The 16,982-nt window shown below is 31.0% G+C and overlaps 1 protein-coding gene across 1 annotated transcript in view; it reads right to left on the bottom strand.

The window, feature by feature from the left end:
- LOC124371208 (zinc finger protein 271) overlaps positions 1-16,982 on the bottom strand; it is a 79,432-nt gene that overhangs the window by 33,512 nt on the left and 28,938 nt on the right. The window contains exons 8-12 of the mRNA XM_046829543.1: positions 9,856-9,968; positions 9,017-9,140; positions 8,316-8,413; positions 3,587-3,755; positions 1,227-1,345 (exon numbers count right to left, since the gene is read on the bottom strand). Of these exons, the coding sequence (XP_046685499.1) occupies positions 1,227-1,345; positions 3,587-3,755; positions 8,316-8,413; positions 9,017-9,140; positions 9,856-9,968 (623 nt within the window). The remainder of the gene's footprint in view (positions 1-1,226; positions 1,346-3,586; positions 3,756-8,315; positions 8,414-9,016; positions 9,141-9,855; positions 9,969-16,982) is intronic.

Genomic DNA, 16,982 nt, shown 5'->3' with positions numbered 1-16,982 from the left:
GGACAGCGGATGAATACTTAAATCTATGTTTTATAAGTCTACCTATGATATATTTTTAATACTATGTGAAATGTTTGGACCATTGTTTTAATTCACAATAGCAAGTATCCCATTCTTTACGTTACAAAATGACACCATGTACCAGATAAGGATTTAAAAATTGTTATGTGTTAATTTTATAATGTTTTATCAGTGTAAGTTTTTTAACTAATTAACCCTAGATGTGGTTCCGTATATGTAAAAGGTTAAAATGTTTAACAGGTTTTCAGCACTTTTTTTGCCGAAGTTAGTACTAAATTTATAACTTCAATCTCGTTGTAAGTGAAATATATATTTTTGAAAAATCAAGATATATTTTATAAATAAAAATGAATCTCTGAAGTGTTTCTAAGCGGTAATCTAAAGAACAGCTGGCCAATTCCTTTAGTTTTTTTTATAATATTCATTGAAATCCGAAAAAGATTGTTATGAAGAGAAAAATTGGAAATGTTTCTCAGAATATTTTAGAATTTGTGAAAGTAATGATAATATTTATGAAACATAATCAAAATGTAACCGACAGCAAACAGCTGTTGACAATTTCAGACAAAAAACATTATTGTGATCGTTAATAACAGTCAATCAACCAATATTTAATAACGTGGCGAGTCTCTGTAGATTCAATTTTTTGAACCTGAATCATTGTTGAAATTTCTTTAGTTTGGAGATTTGGCTTCGACACTTATTAGTTATTATAATAACACCATAAAACTGATATTTCAAAAGGAAAATTTTGATGACAAAGTCTTAATCAGTGATTTTTTGGCCATTTACATGAACTTGCTTAAAACTTCATGACTTTTCTGGGACTTTCGTGACCGGTAGACACCCTGCAAGAATAACCGGAAATTCTAAAGAAAGAATTCAATAATAAAGACATTCCCTGACTTTTCCATGACTAGCTCCTTATTGTTAAAATCCCTGGCTATGCCCAGTTGCTATACACCTCATGAGTACTACGTTACTGTTTTGAAAACCAAATATAATGTTATAATATAATGTTGTTTTAGCATTCAAAGCTCAGCAAAACATTTTTGTTATATTTTATTTACTCTTTTTACCCAAGCATTGATTGGAGCGAAAAATCTGCTGACTTTTACCATTAGAAACAAAACATTAAGCCATTCGCTCATAAAACGAACGTGTGGCCACATCAGATCTAGGGTTAAGTGGGTCAGCAATGTTACCTGGCATGGAAAGGAAGGTCTCTTAGTTCCGTCACAACCAGTCTGATAGTTGTGTCTGATGAGGTGGTACTTGCGACTGAATTCTGTCTTGCACACTGGACATGACACCGGCTTCAGACCTGATCAACAATTATCCGAGCTTATTACTAAATTATTCACTACAGTACATAAAATTGTGAATGTTCACAGTGTCAGTGACTAGTTCCAGCTTCCAACATGATACAAGTTATTCTTTGAAATACAATACAATAGTCTTGCTAATTATAAGCAATAAATATATTTTTATTAATTTACCTTAGTATGAAGTTTAAAGAGATAAATTTCAGATTATATTTCTTTATTTACATACACATTTAGAGAGACAAATAGAGAAAAATTAATGAGTAGTTCTAAAGTCAACTCAATATAACTACAAATTAAATGTTGTTTAACCCACCTGTTAAAACCCATAGAAGTAAAGCAAAAACGTGAAAAGAATAATGCTGTGCTGGAAGTGCACCGAATAAAGTGTGCCACCAAAAATACAATGCTTTACAAATGAATCTACTATTTTAATATTCCATATTATTAAATTGCTATAAAAAACACTTAACACTTGTACTATAATAATATTGGAATGTTTGCTTTTTGGATTAGCTGTAATTGAGGGTTAGCTGACTGGCATTCACAACTAACACTACTTGTGTGTGGTCTCCCGGAATTTCTTTAGTGTGTTGGCACAGTTTCTTCAGTAGTTGCTTGCATCTTTTCACAACTAGGTCTACTTGTAAAATAATATTTAAAAATTTATAACAAGTAGAATTATTGTATTTTCACTTTTTTCTGAGTTTTATAAAAAATATTAAGAATAAACTCGTTTTCAAAGTGTTTTGTGGTTTTTCTTACTCCTTTTAGCGTTTTTTTTTTAGTTATTTCTCATTTTGGTATATACGTTACTGCCATTCATGAATGGTAGTACTACTTATAGGGTTAGTTATAAATTTGTTTTGTGGAAATAAGCCTACAACCTGTGCTGAGGTCCGAATTACAAGGACTATCCAAAAAGTAGATTACGTTTCGCTTTGTAGCCGCTAGGAGCCAGACTATCATGGCCATTTTGATGTCAGGGCGTTTCTCTGTTCAGTGGCTATCCAGCCTTGCTAGTGAGAGGTTACTATCACTCTTTGTTGTTTTAAAATAGCAGTTTAAAATGTGTGATGCAACGGAAAATCCCATGAGTTGTGAAGTGCAGTTGGTAATATGGATTTTGTTGGCTAAGCACAATCGAGATTTATCGCTAACTCTGTGAAGTTTAAGGAAACAATGTGATTACTGAAGGTAGAGTGCGTCAGTAGGGCATTAGGTTTAAAAATGGCTGGACTAATGTGCATGATGACAAATGAAGTGACGATCAAGTGTAGTGACAGATGAAATTGTCTCAAAAGTTGATGAGAAGATTAAAGACCGTCGATTAACAATAACAGAGCTCTCACTTAGTTTTATTCAAATATCAAGGAGTTTGTTGCAAAAACTTACGCAGTAGTTAGATTACCATACATTTTGTGCAAAATGACCGAAATTCTTAACAGAAACCCATAAAAATCAGCGTATGGCTGCTTCATTGACATTTTTTAACTCTTACGAAAAAGATGGTGACTCACTGCCCGATCGAGTCATTACAGGAGACAAGACTTGGGTAAAACACATGAATTGCAAAATCAAATTACAGTCTGGAGTGGGGACACCTACACTTCCCAAAAACCAAGGAATGCATGAAAATCATTGTCGGCACTGAAGATTATGACAACTGTTTTTTGGCACAGGAAAGGAATTCTTCTTCTTAATTTCTTAGAACGTAGCACAACTATAAATTCTGAGAGGTATTGTGAAATCTTGCTAAAGTTAGGAAGAGCTGATACAAAACAAGCGCAGTGGAAAGTTAAGTTCGAAAATGTTGTTTTTTTTTTTTAACGGCAATGCCCAACCAAACACGGAAATTCAGACTCGACAAGGATGCTTTTAAGTGGGAGATGTTCACACCCAGATTACAGTCCGGACTTTCCATCCAGCAACTACCACTAGTTTCCAGCAATTAAGATCTGACTTGCGACCACAGTGCTTTGATGATAACGTAGAACTGCGGGAGGGTGCGACTACTTGGTTGAAGTCTCAGGGTGCAGAATTTCAAAACTAGATCTCTGCTATGATGTGCCTAGATTTTTATATTAAAAAAACCGTATTTTAGTGTAATTTTCAAATGTATATAATACTTTTTTCTTGTACTTAGTTTTTGTTTATATCAAAATGTAATCTACTTTCTGGATAGCCCTTGTAAAATATATGTTTAGTATTTAACTACTGCATTCTGAAGAGAGACGTACCTGTATGAGTGTACATATGCCGAGCTAAGGTACCCTTATCAGGACAGCGAGCGTCACACTCTGGACACTTGAATGTCTCACCCTCATCGTGTACAACACGCCTATGTCGTTCCAGTGAAGACTTCAACCTAAACAGTTTCTTGCAGTCTGTACACTCAAACTCCCCTCCCTACAACAAACCATCAGAAATATGACAAAGACGGTCTTGACATTTTAGAAATAATACTATTAAATTAAACTCTCTTGGTACAAAATATAAATTGATAAGTTTAGAAGATATATGAATTGCTTTTATGTATTTTTATTTGATAAGATATATTTTGCACCAACGAAATTGATAGTTTGGAATTTATAAATTGTTTAGTTTCCAAAATAAAATTTTAAATAAATTAATTGTACCTAGAAAATTACACACACCAAATTATTCAAGTGAATATTGTAAAGAAAACTATGTTTATACATGGGAGAGATGGAGGCTCCTATTTAATGAAGCCAAAGCACCAACTTGGTTATCCATAGCCATGGGAGTGAGTAAAACATTGTAATTAATTCATACAGAACATATCATTTTTATCTGGCATATCTCTCAATATACTATACCTTGTTGATAACCGAGAGAGGTGAAGGTACCTAGTTGATGAAGCCAAACACCAACTTCGGTATTCATAGCCATGGGAGTACGTAAAACATTGTAATTCAAATTGAACAAATCACTTTTATCTGCCACATCTTTCAATATAACATGGACAATAAGAGATATATAATTTTAGTATTTTTGTTCTTTATAAAAATTCGTACTAAAGAACTATAAAGAAAAATCAATAAAATAACCTGTTTAGTTTTTGAACAATCTTCCACTTTGAATAAGATCTATATTTCTTGTCATCTTTATTTGAGTCACCTACTATTCATTAACAACATTCCAGGCCACTTTAGATTTATGTTTTAGCTTCTGATATTATATTGTTTACTGTTCAGGTTTGATCTTGATGCTAACCTAAATTCTTGCAAATGTCTGAAGGTATTTTTCTTTATTCATTTTGAGTTTTTTCCCATTTTTTTACACGTTAAATATGGATTATATTATTTAAAGTTTAAGATGTACTTATTTTAATATAGTCTTTTATTTTTACGTCTTTTCTGGGAAGTCTATACAAAAATGAGGTTGAAAGGTGTCAATGAAGATATTGTACATATTCATTTCTGACTAATCTTCCTTACTCAATCTGTAATTTAATTAATTGGTCTTTTGATGTAGATGTATTAAGGCGGAGCAATTGATTTTGTGTTGAGTAAAATTTATTAAATATAATAGTCACAATTCTTGAAGATACCCGTCATGAAGACAGTAAAACAAATAATTTTTTGTGTCACTTCACGAGAAATTATACACATTTGAAGTAGTTATTTTCGGTCTTTTAATAATCAGACCCAATGGAAAACGTCTGATTACAAGGATTTCAAATTTTTACAGTAAGTATGTAAAATATGATTGGAGAGATTGACATATTTTTTATTTTGAAAAACATGAGTTAATTTTTCTACTACGTTTAAATGTTACAGAATAAATATTAATTTTATATATTTTGGAATTAAAAATATGTTACTCCCTCTGGAAGACTAATATATATATATATATATATATATATATATATATATATAATTTTGAGTTCTTAACCCTTTGGAGACCAGTCTATATTATCAGTCATATAAACAGAAATACCACGCTATTTTTATGGGATTTGCAGGGAAATGGGTATATTTTAGGAACCACAAATTATATCCTTTACCTGTGTTTTTTATATTGTATAATATAAAATGGGCTACCAGAATATACATCATTTACCTGTAAAAATATACTAGTACGAATTTTCAATACTTATAATAAGTATTGGAAATTTGAAATTTTAGAAAAAAATTGTTTCAAACTTCTCTTGGCCAGTGATACAAAAATGATGAGGTATATAGGTATATGTATTCTAACAGTGAATATGTCTATATACAACTACAAAAAGTATGACTCCCAAGAAAATTCTCAATTAGGAATATTATTTTATATATATTTTTTACAAAATCCTAAATACCGCGCTTTCCAACAATGGGCGAGTAAAATTTGACTTGTGAACTAAACCAAATGTTTTCCAGATAGGCCTATTCTAGTTCAGTACACTGACTCATTGTTCTTCATGTTAATCAAGCAAAACACAGAGTACATAACTCAATTTACAATGTAAACACATCTTAGCATTTGTCTAAGTATTTTGGTATTATCCAGAGGCCATTATTTTTCTATGAATCACCAGTCACTTTCAAAGAATTAATTGTTGTTCTCTTAGTTTTTGTTTCCAGTGATTGTCATGCATTTGATTAATTTATAATGCCATCATGAATAATTATCTTCACCTCTGTGATTTACCTTGAACTGAATAGTAATTTTTTGTATTGGTGGAGACTGGTGGCCATGCATTCAACAATATGCTGACATTGCTTCCTTTTGGGAGGCAGAATACGATAACCGTTCATCGTAATGACTTGTAAATTTCTGTTATTTTAATACTTTAATTTATTTTGGTCCCATAAGAAAAACTCTTTCAACAATACTGGCTTTCACTGTGTGTTTGTTTACTTCCTAGAAGCACCGACTGGTGTGTAGTCTAATAATTAAGGAAGCAGATGGATAACATTGCATGTATACAGACGTAGAATAAACTATTGAAAAGTCAAATAATATTTACAAAACCATTATATTTTGTTACTTTGGCCATCTAATTTGACTTTTTTAATGAAAATTCAATCAAAATGTGTCATTGAATAAAGAAAAAACATTTATTACAAAACTTCTGATATATCAGAAGTTCACTGTATTCGCTACTATTACCGACTTCTGATATATCGGTAGTTGGTGTTCAAAAGGTTAAATTGTAAAAAACACATTCATATGGAATATGTTTTTATTCTTAAAAAGACCTGTGCATCTTCGGATTTTCAATCTGCTTCCTGCCATGCTGCCCGTGGATGCACTCACACTTTTTCAATGATGTAAAAGAATAATGAAAATTATCTTGTTCTCTAATAAAAGAAAAATAAAACACACTACCCTAATTAGAATCAGTTAGGTTAGATTAAATAGTCTTACCATACACATTATCTATCTATAAATGTAAAGACAGGAAAATTATAAACAATTATATAAATTGCTCAATTTAGGCTATGCATTTGACACAAAATGTAGGATTATCTTATAATTTTGCTCAAAGTAAAACGGTTGAAAATAAGATTTTGTACGAGGTGTAAGAGGAAGATACATTCAAACGAGGAATTTATGTGCTTTATTTTAAAATAACTAATTTTTTAAACAATAACTTTATTTACAAATATGTTGTTTTCTAAAATTATTATTATAAAACATATTATTTTCTCCAGTCAAAAATAATTTTAAAAGTTTCACTTCCTGAAGGTATAATAATTTATTGTATTAGTTTTGTTTTGTCTACAACATTCTCTTACTCAGAATAATTAGAACTGGACACAAGATAGAACCATGTGACGAGTTGTCACAACATGCATTATGGATGTGAAAAAAATTTGAGCAGTTAAGAATAATTTTTTAAAAGATTAATAATATCAAAGTCAGCCTCTTGCCAACTGCTGCCTTCAAATTAACTATATCTCAATATCTTATTGTAAATATAAGAGCTTCTGCTGAAAATACAGCTGTAAAATTGTAGTCTATTGCTAACAGTTAACCCATTGCGGATCGTATTGTTTTGGCGCGCGGGCACCAGCGGGCGCGAATTAATTCACAGTCAGCGGCCACACGAACAGCAATAGTGCGCCACATCGTATCTCTCGCTATTGCATACTAGAAAATTCAGCTGCAAAGGTATTCGTTCAGATGGAACATGGGCATGCTGGGTTATCCGTGATGTAGGAACGATAACATGCGAGCAAGGTTACGGCGTGGCAGGGATGATGTCTGAATCATAGTCTAAATAAAGCGGCTCGGGCGAATCGATTGCAACATCCGGGTCATTGTCTAGACTAAACCCACCAACATGTACGTCTGCGTCGTTTAGTTGTGTCATTAACCTCAAAAGTATTATAATATCAACTGAGGAAACACCCAATCAGAAGCACTAAAAAGCAGAGAGTAAACTCATATGAATGATTTTTCAACTTCGACATACAACTGCGATCTGTAGGATATTTATACAACTTTTGAAAATTTTAAACGTAGACCGTTGTTAAACACTCTTAGTAGACAAGTGAAGACGATCGCCCGATCTATCAGACATTAACAGAACTATTTGGAGGGAAATTTAAAAGCAGACGGCTTATGCGACCTGAGCTCGTCACCGTGCCCGTTAGGCCCGGTCGCTGCGTGACGAGCCCAGCTCGTCAGTGATCCGCAATGGGTTAAGCTGCTGGAACCAAGAACTGAAATCAGAGAACCAGAATCGGAACCAAAAAATATAACCAACCCATAAATAGCTCAAACTTTTGAAAAGACATTACTCTTTACAGCAATAGGAACTATATTTCTGATTCTGTTGAAATGTTATCTTGGAACTGGCAAATGTCCAACATCAGATCTTTATGTCACATTTTTAATGGCAGCACCTGATGGAAAGTCTTTGTCCTTATATATATCGTATTACCACATCTTTAAATTATAGTCAATTAGTGTAATAAACAGATTTGAATTTAGTACAGCTGTGTGTGCACTCACCAAATGAGCTGTCTCTATATCCTCCCCGCAGCAATGACATCTACCCTCCTCGAAGATGTACGGATCCTTCACATCTGCACTCTCCTCTGCCTGCTCATCTGAATAGATCATCAAACTTCAATGTACAAACGATTCACTTAATCTAAGTTAAACTGAAATAGCTACACTACAAGACAACAGCATTATAACATAAACAGCTAAAGCCATAAACTGTAACGAATTGTGAGCTATTGTTAATTAATAGATGTCAACATTTTTTTCTTTGACTACAAAGAGAGTCTGACACTTCAATATTTCTCAACTGACCTTCATTTAGTGGAGATCTAAGAAAAATTTTAGAATAACATAATATATACAAATTTATGGATCATAAATAAATATTAATGCCTCGATTTTCTAAGTTTAAATGCCATAAAATGAACTAGAATTAGAGTTAGTTTACACTGATTTGCACTAATTCTCATCTTAAAACGAATTAATTTTAATCACAGAACAAAATATCCACTGGCCCTTCCACAATTCCCCATTAACACTGGATGTTCAGCATTTATTACTCCAGAAGGCTAATTAACTTTCCCTTTCAAATACCGTACTAATTACATAAACTAATCTATAACAACACTAAAATATAATAACAAACCTCATACTAATTATATACAGTACTATAAACAATACTACAATATAATAATAACAGTGAGTACCAGAGGGGTCTGGTTGGTTGATGTTGAGCTGTTTGTTGTAGATGGGGACATTGGGCTGGTACCCATCAGGATCATTTTCTGCTTTAGAACTGCGTTTGCAGGTAGCCTCGTGCCGCCGGCAACCCTACACAAGTATCTTATTAGTTTCTTAAAAACATCTTAACCATTTAATGTATACAAATATTACATACCCTGTGTTCTTAAAATCCGTAATATAATGACAACATGATACTAAATTTTAATTTTTAATATTAAGATGTTAGTAAATAACACCTGTAAATATAATTTTTGTTGTATTACACTAGTAACATTGGTTCACAACTTAATGTTGTAATGAAAATACATTTTCATATTTTACCATTATCTGATCTCTACTGAAAATGAACTTAAGAAAAGTTTGCTTCGGTTCAATTAGCGTACTTAAAAAAAAAATGTTTTTATCAAAGTTAAATTTATTTTCTATTATTCAAACTGTAGATAAAAGAATAGCCTTGGTTTTTAATTTATTTTTCACTCAAAACATAATTTAATTTGCTTCCTGGCGGTCATAAATCAATACATTTACGCATTTCTACACAAAAGTCGTGAATTTAATGGACACAGTAAACTAAAATGAAGCAAAACAGATATTCTTGTATGCCGTGTATACCACAATTCCAATGGTACGGACATATCCGTATGCCATGCTTTAAGGATTAAATCGTAATTTTTTAATGTGATTACCAGCATAATAACTGAAAACAATGATAAAGGATGTTGGATAGAAAGGCTGCTGGAATGGGTTTACCTGACTCTATTCACATACTCAATTCTGTACAATAATAAATTGTTGTACTTACAGGCAGTGTATTGAAGGTCTTGGCACAAAGTTCACACTTGTATTGTGGTTCAATGTTTAGGTCAGGTAGTGGGGGGTTCTTGGGTGGCCGCCCTCGCTTTCGTTTAACTGACACTGTAAATAACCCATACATGCTGTTTAACCTCTTCAAAAGTTGATTGGATTGATGCAATTAAAACATTTAACATGAATAACTTATAATTATATAGATACCCATTCATACAGAAACTAGCTTGTAATAGATAAGCAAAAATTCACTTATAGATACTTGTTACTTGTGGTTTAGACATTTTATTTAATCAAGGTTCAATTGTTATATTAATGCAAAGGCTGACAATTCTTGAGCAAAAGGAGGTTAATTATTTGAAATAATACTTTGTTATATTTTTTACCAACATACTTTACATATATAATTATATTTTTTTTTATAATTCGCATATTATTATATACCTTGATCAAAATTATATGAAAAATATACATTAGAAATCTTTTTTGTGTAAATTTAAACTGCATTATGAATAATTATGGTTTACAAAAATAATGTCTCTTTATTGAGTAAAATATTTTAGCTAACAGCCTAAACTCAATATTATTTTTCCTTTAAGTAGTAATGTAATTGAGAAATTTAGTACCACACATACAATTATAGAACAAGACGTATTACAATCCTGGGCATTTGGCTTCATTATTTATAAATAATCCCAAGTAACGATTTGAATACTATGTTATGAAAGAAATTAATCTTCTATATTCATGTGAAGTTTAAACATTATATTTCAGGCCCAAGTACATAAATCCTGGGCATTTGGCTTCATTATTTATAATCAATTAACGATTTGAGTACTATGTTATGGAAGAAATTAATCTTCTATATTCATGTGAAGTTTAAACATTATATTTCAGGCCCAAGTGCATAAATCCTGGACATTTGGCTTCATTATTTATAAATAATCTCAATTAACGATTTGAATACTATGTTATGAAAGAAATTAATCTTCTTTATTCATGTGAAGTTTAAACATTATATTTCAGGCCGAAGTGCATAAACCCTGCGCATTTGGCTTCATTATTTATAAATAATCTCAATTAACGATTTGAATACTATGTTATGAAAGAAATTAATCTTCTATATTCATGTGAAGTTTAAACATTATATTTCAGGCCAAAGTGCATAAAAGAACAATTTATTTGCCACAACTCGTGCAGGCAATGATAAGTCTTGTACTATGGTATTTATTACTGTACCTAAAAATTAAAATGTTGTTTTGTTTGATGTTTTTTAATAATTCTTTGGTGAAATTCCAAATTATTATTGTTAATTCAGCAAGTCCAGACTTAAAACTTAAAATAGTTCTAATTTGCTTATTAAACTTGATTGTTAGCTCCATATTAAAGAGAAGAGCTGTTTACAATGATCTAAATAATGTAAAACCAAATGTATAATGTTATATACTTGTTCTGAATTTAAATTATATATGTACATTTCAAAAACAACAAAATCGGTAAGTTTATAATTTTAACTTGAGTAGAACACATTCATTATTTATTTATGTATATATTTAAGGCTACTAACAAACATTTATTATAATACATGCAGGAGAATAAAAACTATAGTAAAAATTTAAATTTAGATTACAACAATTTAGCTGATTATAAAAATCATGTTTCCTTTTTATTCTTTGTTTGTATACACTTAAAATTGTTTATCCTTTTTAAAAACCACAATTCGTTAAAATATTAAAGGATTGTGAAAAAGGCTTTTGTTCTTTCTTTATTATAAAATTCATTGTGCATTTATTTTTGCATACTATATCTATGCTATTGAATGGTTAACTCTTTTAGTGCCAGAGCATAATAAAAAAGTAGGAACGCATGAGATTCCTAAACACAATTTATAAAATACACACGCTGTAACTGAGTTCTGAATAAGTGAACACTTCAATAAAAAAAATGTATTTAGAAATAAAACGGTTAAGTATAATTAGGGTCGTTATCAGTGTCATCCACAACTTAACTACAATACTGTCATAAGACTCAATACTCAAAACACTATCACGCAAGTTGTCTTCATCTAGTATAACACGAAGTGTGTTTTCACTCAGTGAAGAATGTAAACAATTCATTTTAAGCAGATTACATTATTTTAAGTAATCTATAATCTATTTAGGTTATCCTACACAAAACAAGCTATATAGCAACCGTGAACTACATAAAAAATATCACTAAAGCTATCAGTAAGCTGAACAAAACTTTGGCAGATGAGAAAGTCTCAGACTTCTGATTTATCATTATAAAATGTACTATTACAACCATAATACTATATAGAGTATTTTTCCTGAATCTACAGTTCATTTAGATTATGTTGATAAAATTTACGATTTTCTATCTCAACAAATTAAAATGTCAGGAAATTTTTACTTGATGTCCATATACACGGACATTGGAAATTTTTCAGCAGGGTTTCAAACATCCGTATTTAAGGGCAATGGCATTAAAAGGGTTAATGCAAACCTTTTAGTAGTGAATGATAGTAAAAGAGAAAATGTAATTTGTACTATTGATGAAAATTGTATTCTTGATAGTAGTTATACAGAAACTTGTTTAGCTATTAGGAATATACACAAATGGCTGACTAAATTGGAATGCTCATGTAAGTTTCCAATTTAAAAATTAACTAGAATACATTCCTCATCAGGAAATTAAAATAGACTATCACCAATTGGATATTATCATATGTTATCAGCATATTATGCCTTTTTCCATTTCCATCTAAGATATGGCATGACACTTTGGGATAACAATAGTAGTGCCAAAACTGGATTCAGTTTGCAAATTAAAGTAAATTTAATTTACCAACTTTAATCAAGTAAGTTAAACAAGTACTTCAATCATTGTAAATGTTACAAAAAGGGTTTCTTGTGTCCAAATAAAAAAATTTAAAAATGTATTGATATTTTAGGAAAAAGGTATTTTTAATAGAATACATGAAATAAAAAGGTATTGAACTAGAAAACAATATATGCTTGAACAAATATATAGTTTTTGAGTTCTGTGAACCCTTCTTCAGAACATCACTGATAAACAAACAGAACTCAAACCAATTACTAATAATAACCCTAAAAAAATTATAAACAATTAAATACCATAAACAACACGTTTCTAATCAGCTGTCATGTAAAATACTTGTAAATTTTGACACAGAAATAAAATTAAATTTAAAAGAAGAAAAAGAGAATCTATTATGACGTTTGAAACATCTGGTTACCTTGATTTTAAATTAACTGATGTAGAATTTAAACTTTTCTTAATTTAATCCATTCAGCACTTATCATGGTACCATCTCGTGGTGGCCGACACAGTACCAAAAGGCTGATCACGAGACAATATCGTGATAACGACATATTATTAAATATTTGTTTAAACAATAGTATGGATTCAAATAATAAAGTTATATATTAAAATTAAACTAAAGAATATGTACTGTATATACCAATAGTTACAATAATATATTGCTTTATAAAAAAAGGGAAAATTTAACCAACAATTATTATATTATGTAATAAGCTTAGTTTAATAAATAGAAAATGTAATATTGATACAATGTTAAAACAAGTAGGCTAATCCCTGAAGTAGCTTGAATTGGACAAGTTGGATTTTTTAAATTTAAAACAATGGTATTCCATTGTTAATAACTAATTTTTTAATTGGTCCAGGGATCTGAAACTTGGTGACCAATAGGAAACCTAGTTGGTTACATGTGATGTATTGCTACAACAAAACTACTGGAGAGCTCTACTTACTTTCTAGTGTGGTTTAGCCTTGTAGGCAGAGTTAGATCCGGATTTGAAGAAGACCCCAGTTTACGGGTACGTACATTTTATTAGAACTTTGAACCAATCAAGGAATTAACTTAAATAAAAATTCATATTTATCTTTACTGTGTTAAATTTTAAATATAAAATAAAACTTACTAAACATTTCTTATAGTAACTGAAAAGTACATTTTTTGTAGCAAAGTATTAATGTTTTAATAAACCATATTAGAAATCTAACAAGATTAGTAATTTGTTTCTTAATAGGATTTTCAGGGAACCAGACAAAAACCCCAATAACAAGGTGTAAGTTATTTTAGTTAATTTTAAAAAGTTTTTTGTTTTTTTTATATACAAATTCAAGGTAAGTTTAATCATTAACTATGATATTATTCTGAAATGTGGTCTAATTAATAATTCAGTTCAGTTTGTACAGAAATCAAATTGTAAAGAGAAGATTACTACAATATAATTAAAAGTAATAAAAACACAATTGCTAACATGACAAGACTATCAATTCTTTTTTTGAAGTTTATTTTTGATGATGGAAGGATTGTGAAGGAAACAGGATTTTTCGGACATTTGCCATCGTTAAGTGAAACAAAAAATCAATAACACAACGTTTCGATATCTGCAATCTGATCCTTCTTCAGGTAAATAACTAATCTAATACATAATTAGAAACTACATTAAATTTTTTTTAAATCATACCAAAGCGTTGTGGCACGCCTAAGTCAGGAATCACAACCATGTTGTATCAACGTCACTAACTCTAAAACATGCACTTAATAAAAAACTATATACACAATACTAATGATTAAAACTGAACTACTGAATACAGGTCACAATACGTCTGTATTGGTCTACCAATCACCTGCGACTGACCAGAGGCTAATAGCAAATGGCAATCGTCACGGCAGAAAGAAACAAGATGGCGGAAATAAAAAGGAAGGGGGACAGGGATGGGCCTTTATTATTATTATTATTGGTTAATGCTAGATGAACTTCTTAAAACCATATTGTGACTCCACATTGGTTTATTACAAATATCTGATCCGTTTGATACTTTTGGTTTTCTTTTTAATTCATTTTTTAGAATTGGCAACCAAAGCGGCCTAATCTCAGCTGATGGTTGACTGATTGGTTGGTGTGCCAATTTAATGTATGTTGCTTCTATTAATTTCCTTTTGAAGAAATATGGTTCCCGATGAATTATGTTGGCTTCATCCCATTCATATGATGGTCTTCGGACCAACAACGGTGTGCAATTTTTAACTTTTCTGTGAGACCCTTTCTCGTGTTTTCTTTGTACTCTTTTATCCTTACGTTTAATGGTCTTTTTGTCTTGCCTATGTATTCCCTATTGCAACTACATTTTATACTATAAACACAGTTTTTTGAATCCTGGTTGCCATATTTTGGTTTTGTTTTTACGAGACTTTGTCTAAAAGTATTGTGTGTTTTAAACGCAGTTCTAATGTTGTACTTTCTACCTACTCTTCTAATTTTCTCCAATAATCCAGGCACATAAGGGATTGGCATAAACGCAAATTTATCACTATTTTGTTTTTTTGACTCAGGAATGATTCTTCTGGTTCGTTTGCACTTATTTATTACTAATTGAGGGTATCCATTGTTTCTAAGATCCGATTCAACTTTCTTAACCCTCCGGGTGATACGTGTTTTTACCCATGGTGATGGGTATATTTTAATTAAATGTGCGCATGTTAAAAAAACATTTTTTTAAAAGCAAAAACTGTATTGTAATATATTGTGTTACATATAATTTTATTCTGTACATTCTAAGGAATCGGAAAATAATACTATAAGTGAACTTCGCTAATAGGATGACTCATTGTACTCTGCTGAATGTTCAAATTTACTTTTGCAAAAAAGTTTTTTCAAATTCTCACAACCTTTATTATACATATAAAAATTAAAAATGTGGAATAGCCATTTTGTTCACCTTTTTATGTACATTCAGAAAAACTACAAATGTATGGCTCAATTCATAAAAAAACTCAATCTATATATACAATAATGACTATGTACATCTCTTTTTCTGAGCAAACTTCACTGTGATTCAATATCAATGACATCTTCTGGTGTATAAGTTCTCAACCACATGGGATTGGAACATTCTTGAATAGGCCTATTTGGATTAGGTGTATCATCTTCATCACTATCACTATTATTTACAGTATGATGAGAACTATCTATTTCAGAAGATTCTGTCTTCAAAGTTTGGAACGTTTTCCTTACCGCTGCCAGAAGAATAATCCTCTAATGACACATCTGAATCAAGTTCCGGCACATCTATATCACTAGAATCTTCCAAATCACTTATTTCATCATCTAAAAACATCTCTGATTTGATCTGAGCCTAAATTGTTATCCATTACCACTAAATACAGCACAATTCAAAACCACAACACAGTAGACACCATTACTGTATGGGTGTAACAACAGCAGAAAACAGCTGGTTGAAAAACATCGATATATCGACAGCCAAAACAATCTATTAGATTCCATAGAGAATATAAAAGAAACTCCAGAATTTCATGATTACGGCACTATATGAAACATTAGATTTCTTATTGAAGGAATTAGCGTTGCAAAAAGCGCTTACATAATAGTAGCGCTCGTGACGATATCACCCGGGCAGACGATATAATCATCGCGGCCAATACTATTATCACCGCGAGGGTAAAATTCCTGTTTTAATCCATCTTTATCTGAGCATAAGCTCTTTGCTCTATCAAATAACGAGTAGGCTACTCCTTCTTTGACAGATTTTTGATGGTTGGATTGATAATTTAAATATTTTCCTGTGTGTATTTTCTTTTGAAAAACAGTTGTCTTAAGGACATCCCTATCCCTTAATACACACACATCCAAAAAAGAAAGTTTGTTTTGGACTTCCACTTCCATTGTGAGGCGGATGGAAGGAGAAATACTATTAATGTGATTCAAAAACTTATTTAATTCAATGTCTCCATGAGAAAAAATAACAAAGGTATCATCCACATACCTTCACCAAATCTTCGGTTTGAACTGAGGGGTCATTCCATGTCAAGTCAACCAGGTCATGACACCCACCTCTTTAGATTTTGATGAAACTTGGCACAATTGTTGTATTTGCTATCCTATTGATAAATACCAAATTTTATTTCTTTATCTCTTATAGTTTTTTTTCTACAAATTGTTTAATTTTCTTAATTTAACGTGATTTCAGGCCTCGGATTTCGCGTCTTGCAATGTAACTTGTAGCTTACAAAATTAATATCATGAAAACTATTTGAGATATCACCATGAA

The sequence above is a fragment of the Homalodisca vitripennis genome, chromosome 1, assembly GCF_021130785.1.
Source record: "Homalodisca vitripennis isolate AUS2020 chromosome 1, UT_GWSS_2.1, whole genome shotgun sequence".
Classification (NCBI taxonomy): Eukaryota; Metazoa; Arthropoda; class Insecta; order Hemiptera; family Cicadellidae; genus Homalodisca; species Homalodisca vitripennis.
Note: the sequence above shows the minus strand (reverse complement) of the source record. Positions and strands in the feature narration are given on the sequence as shown.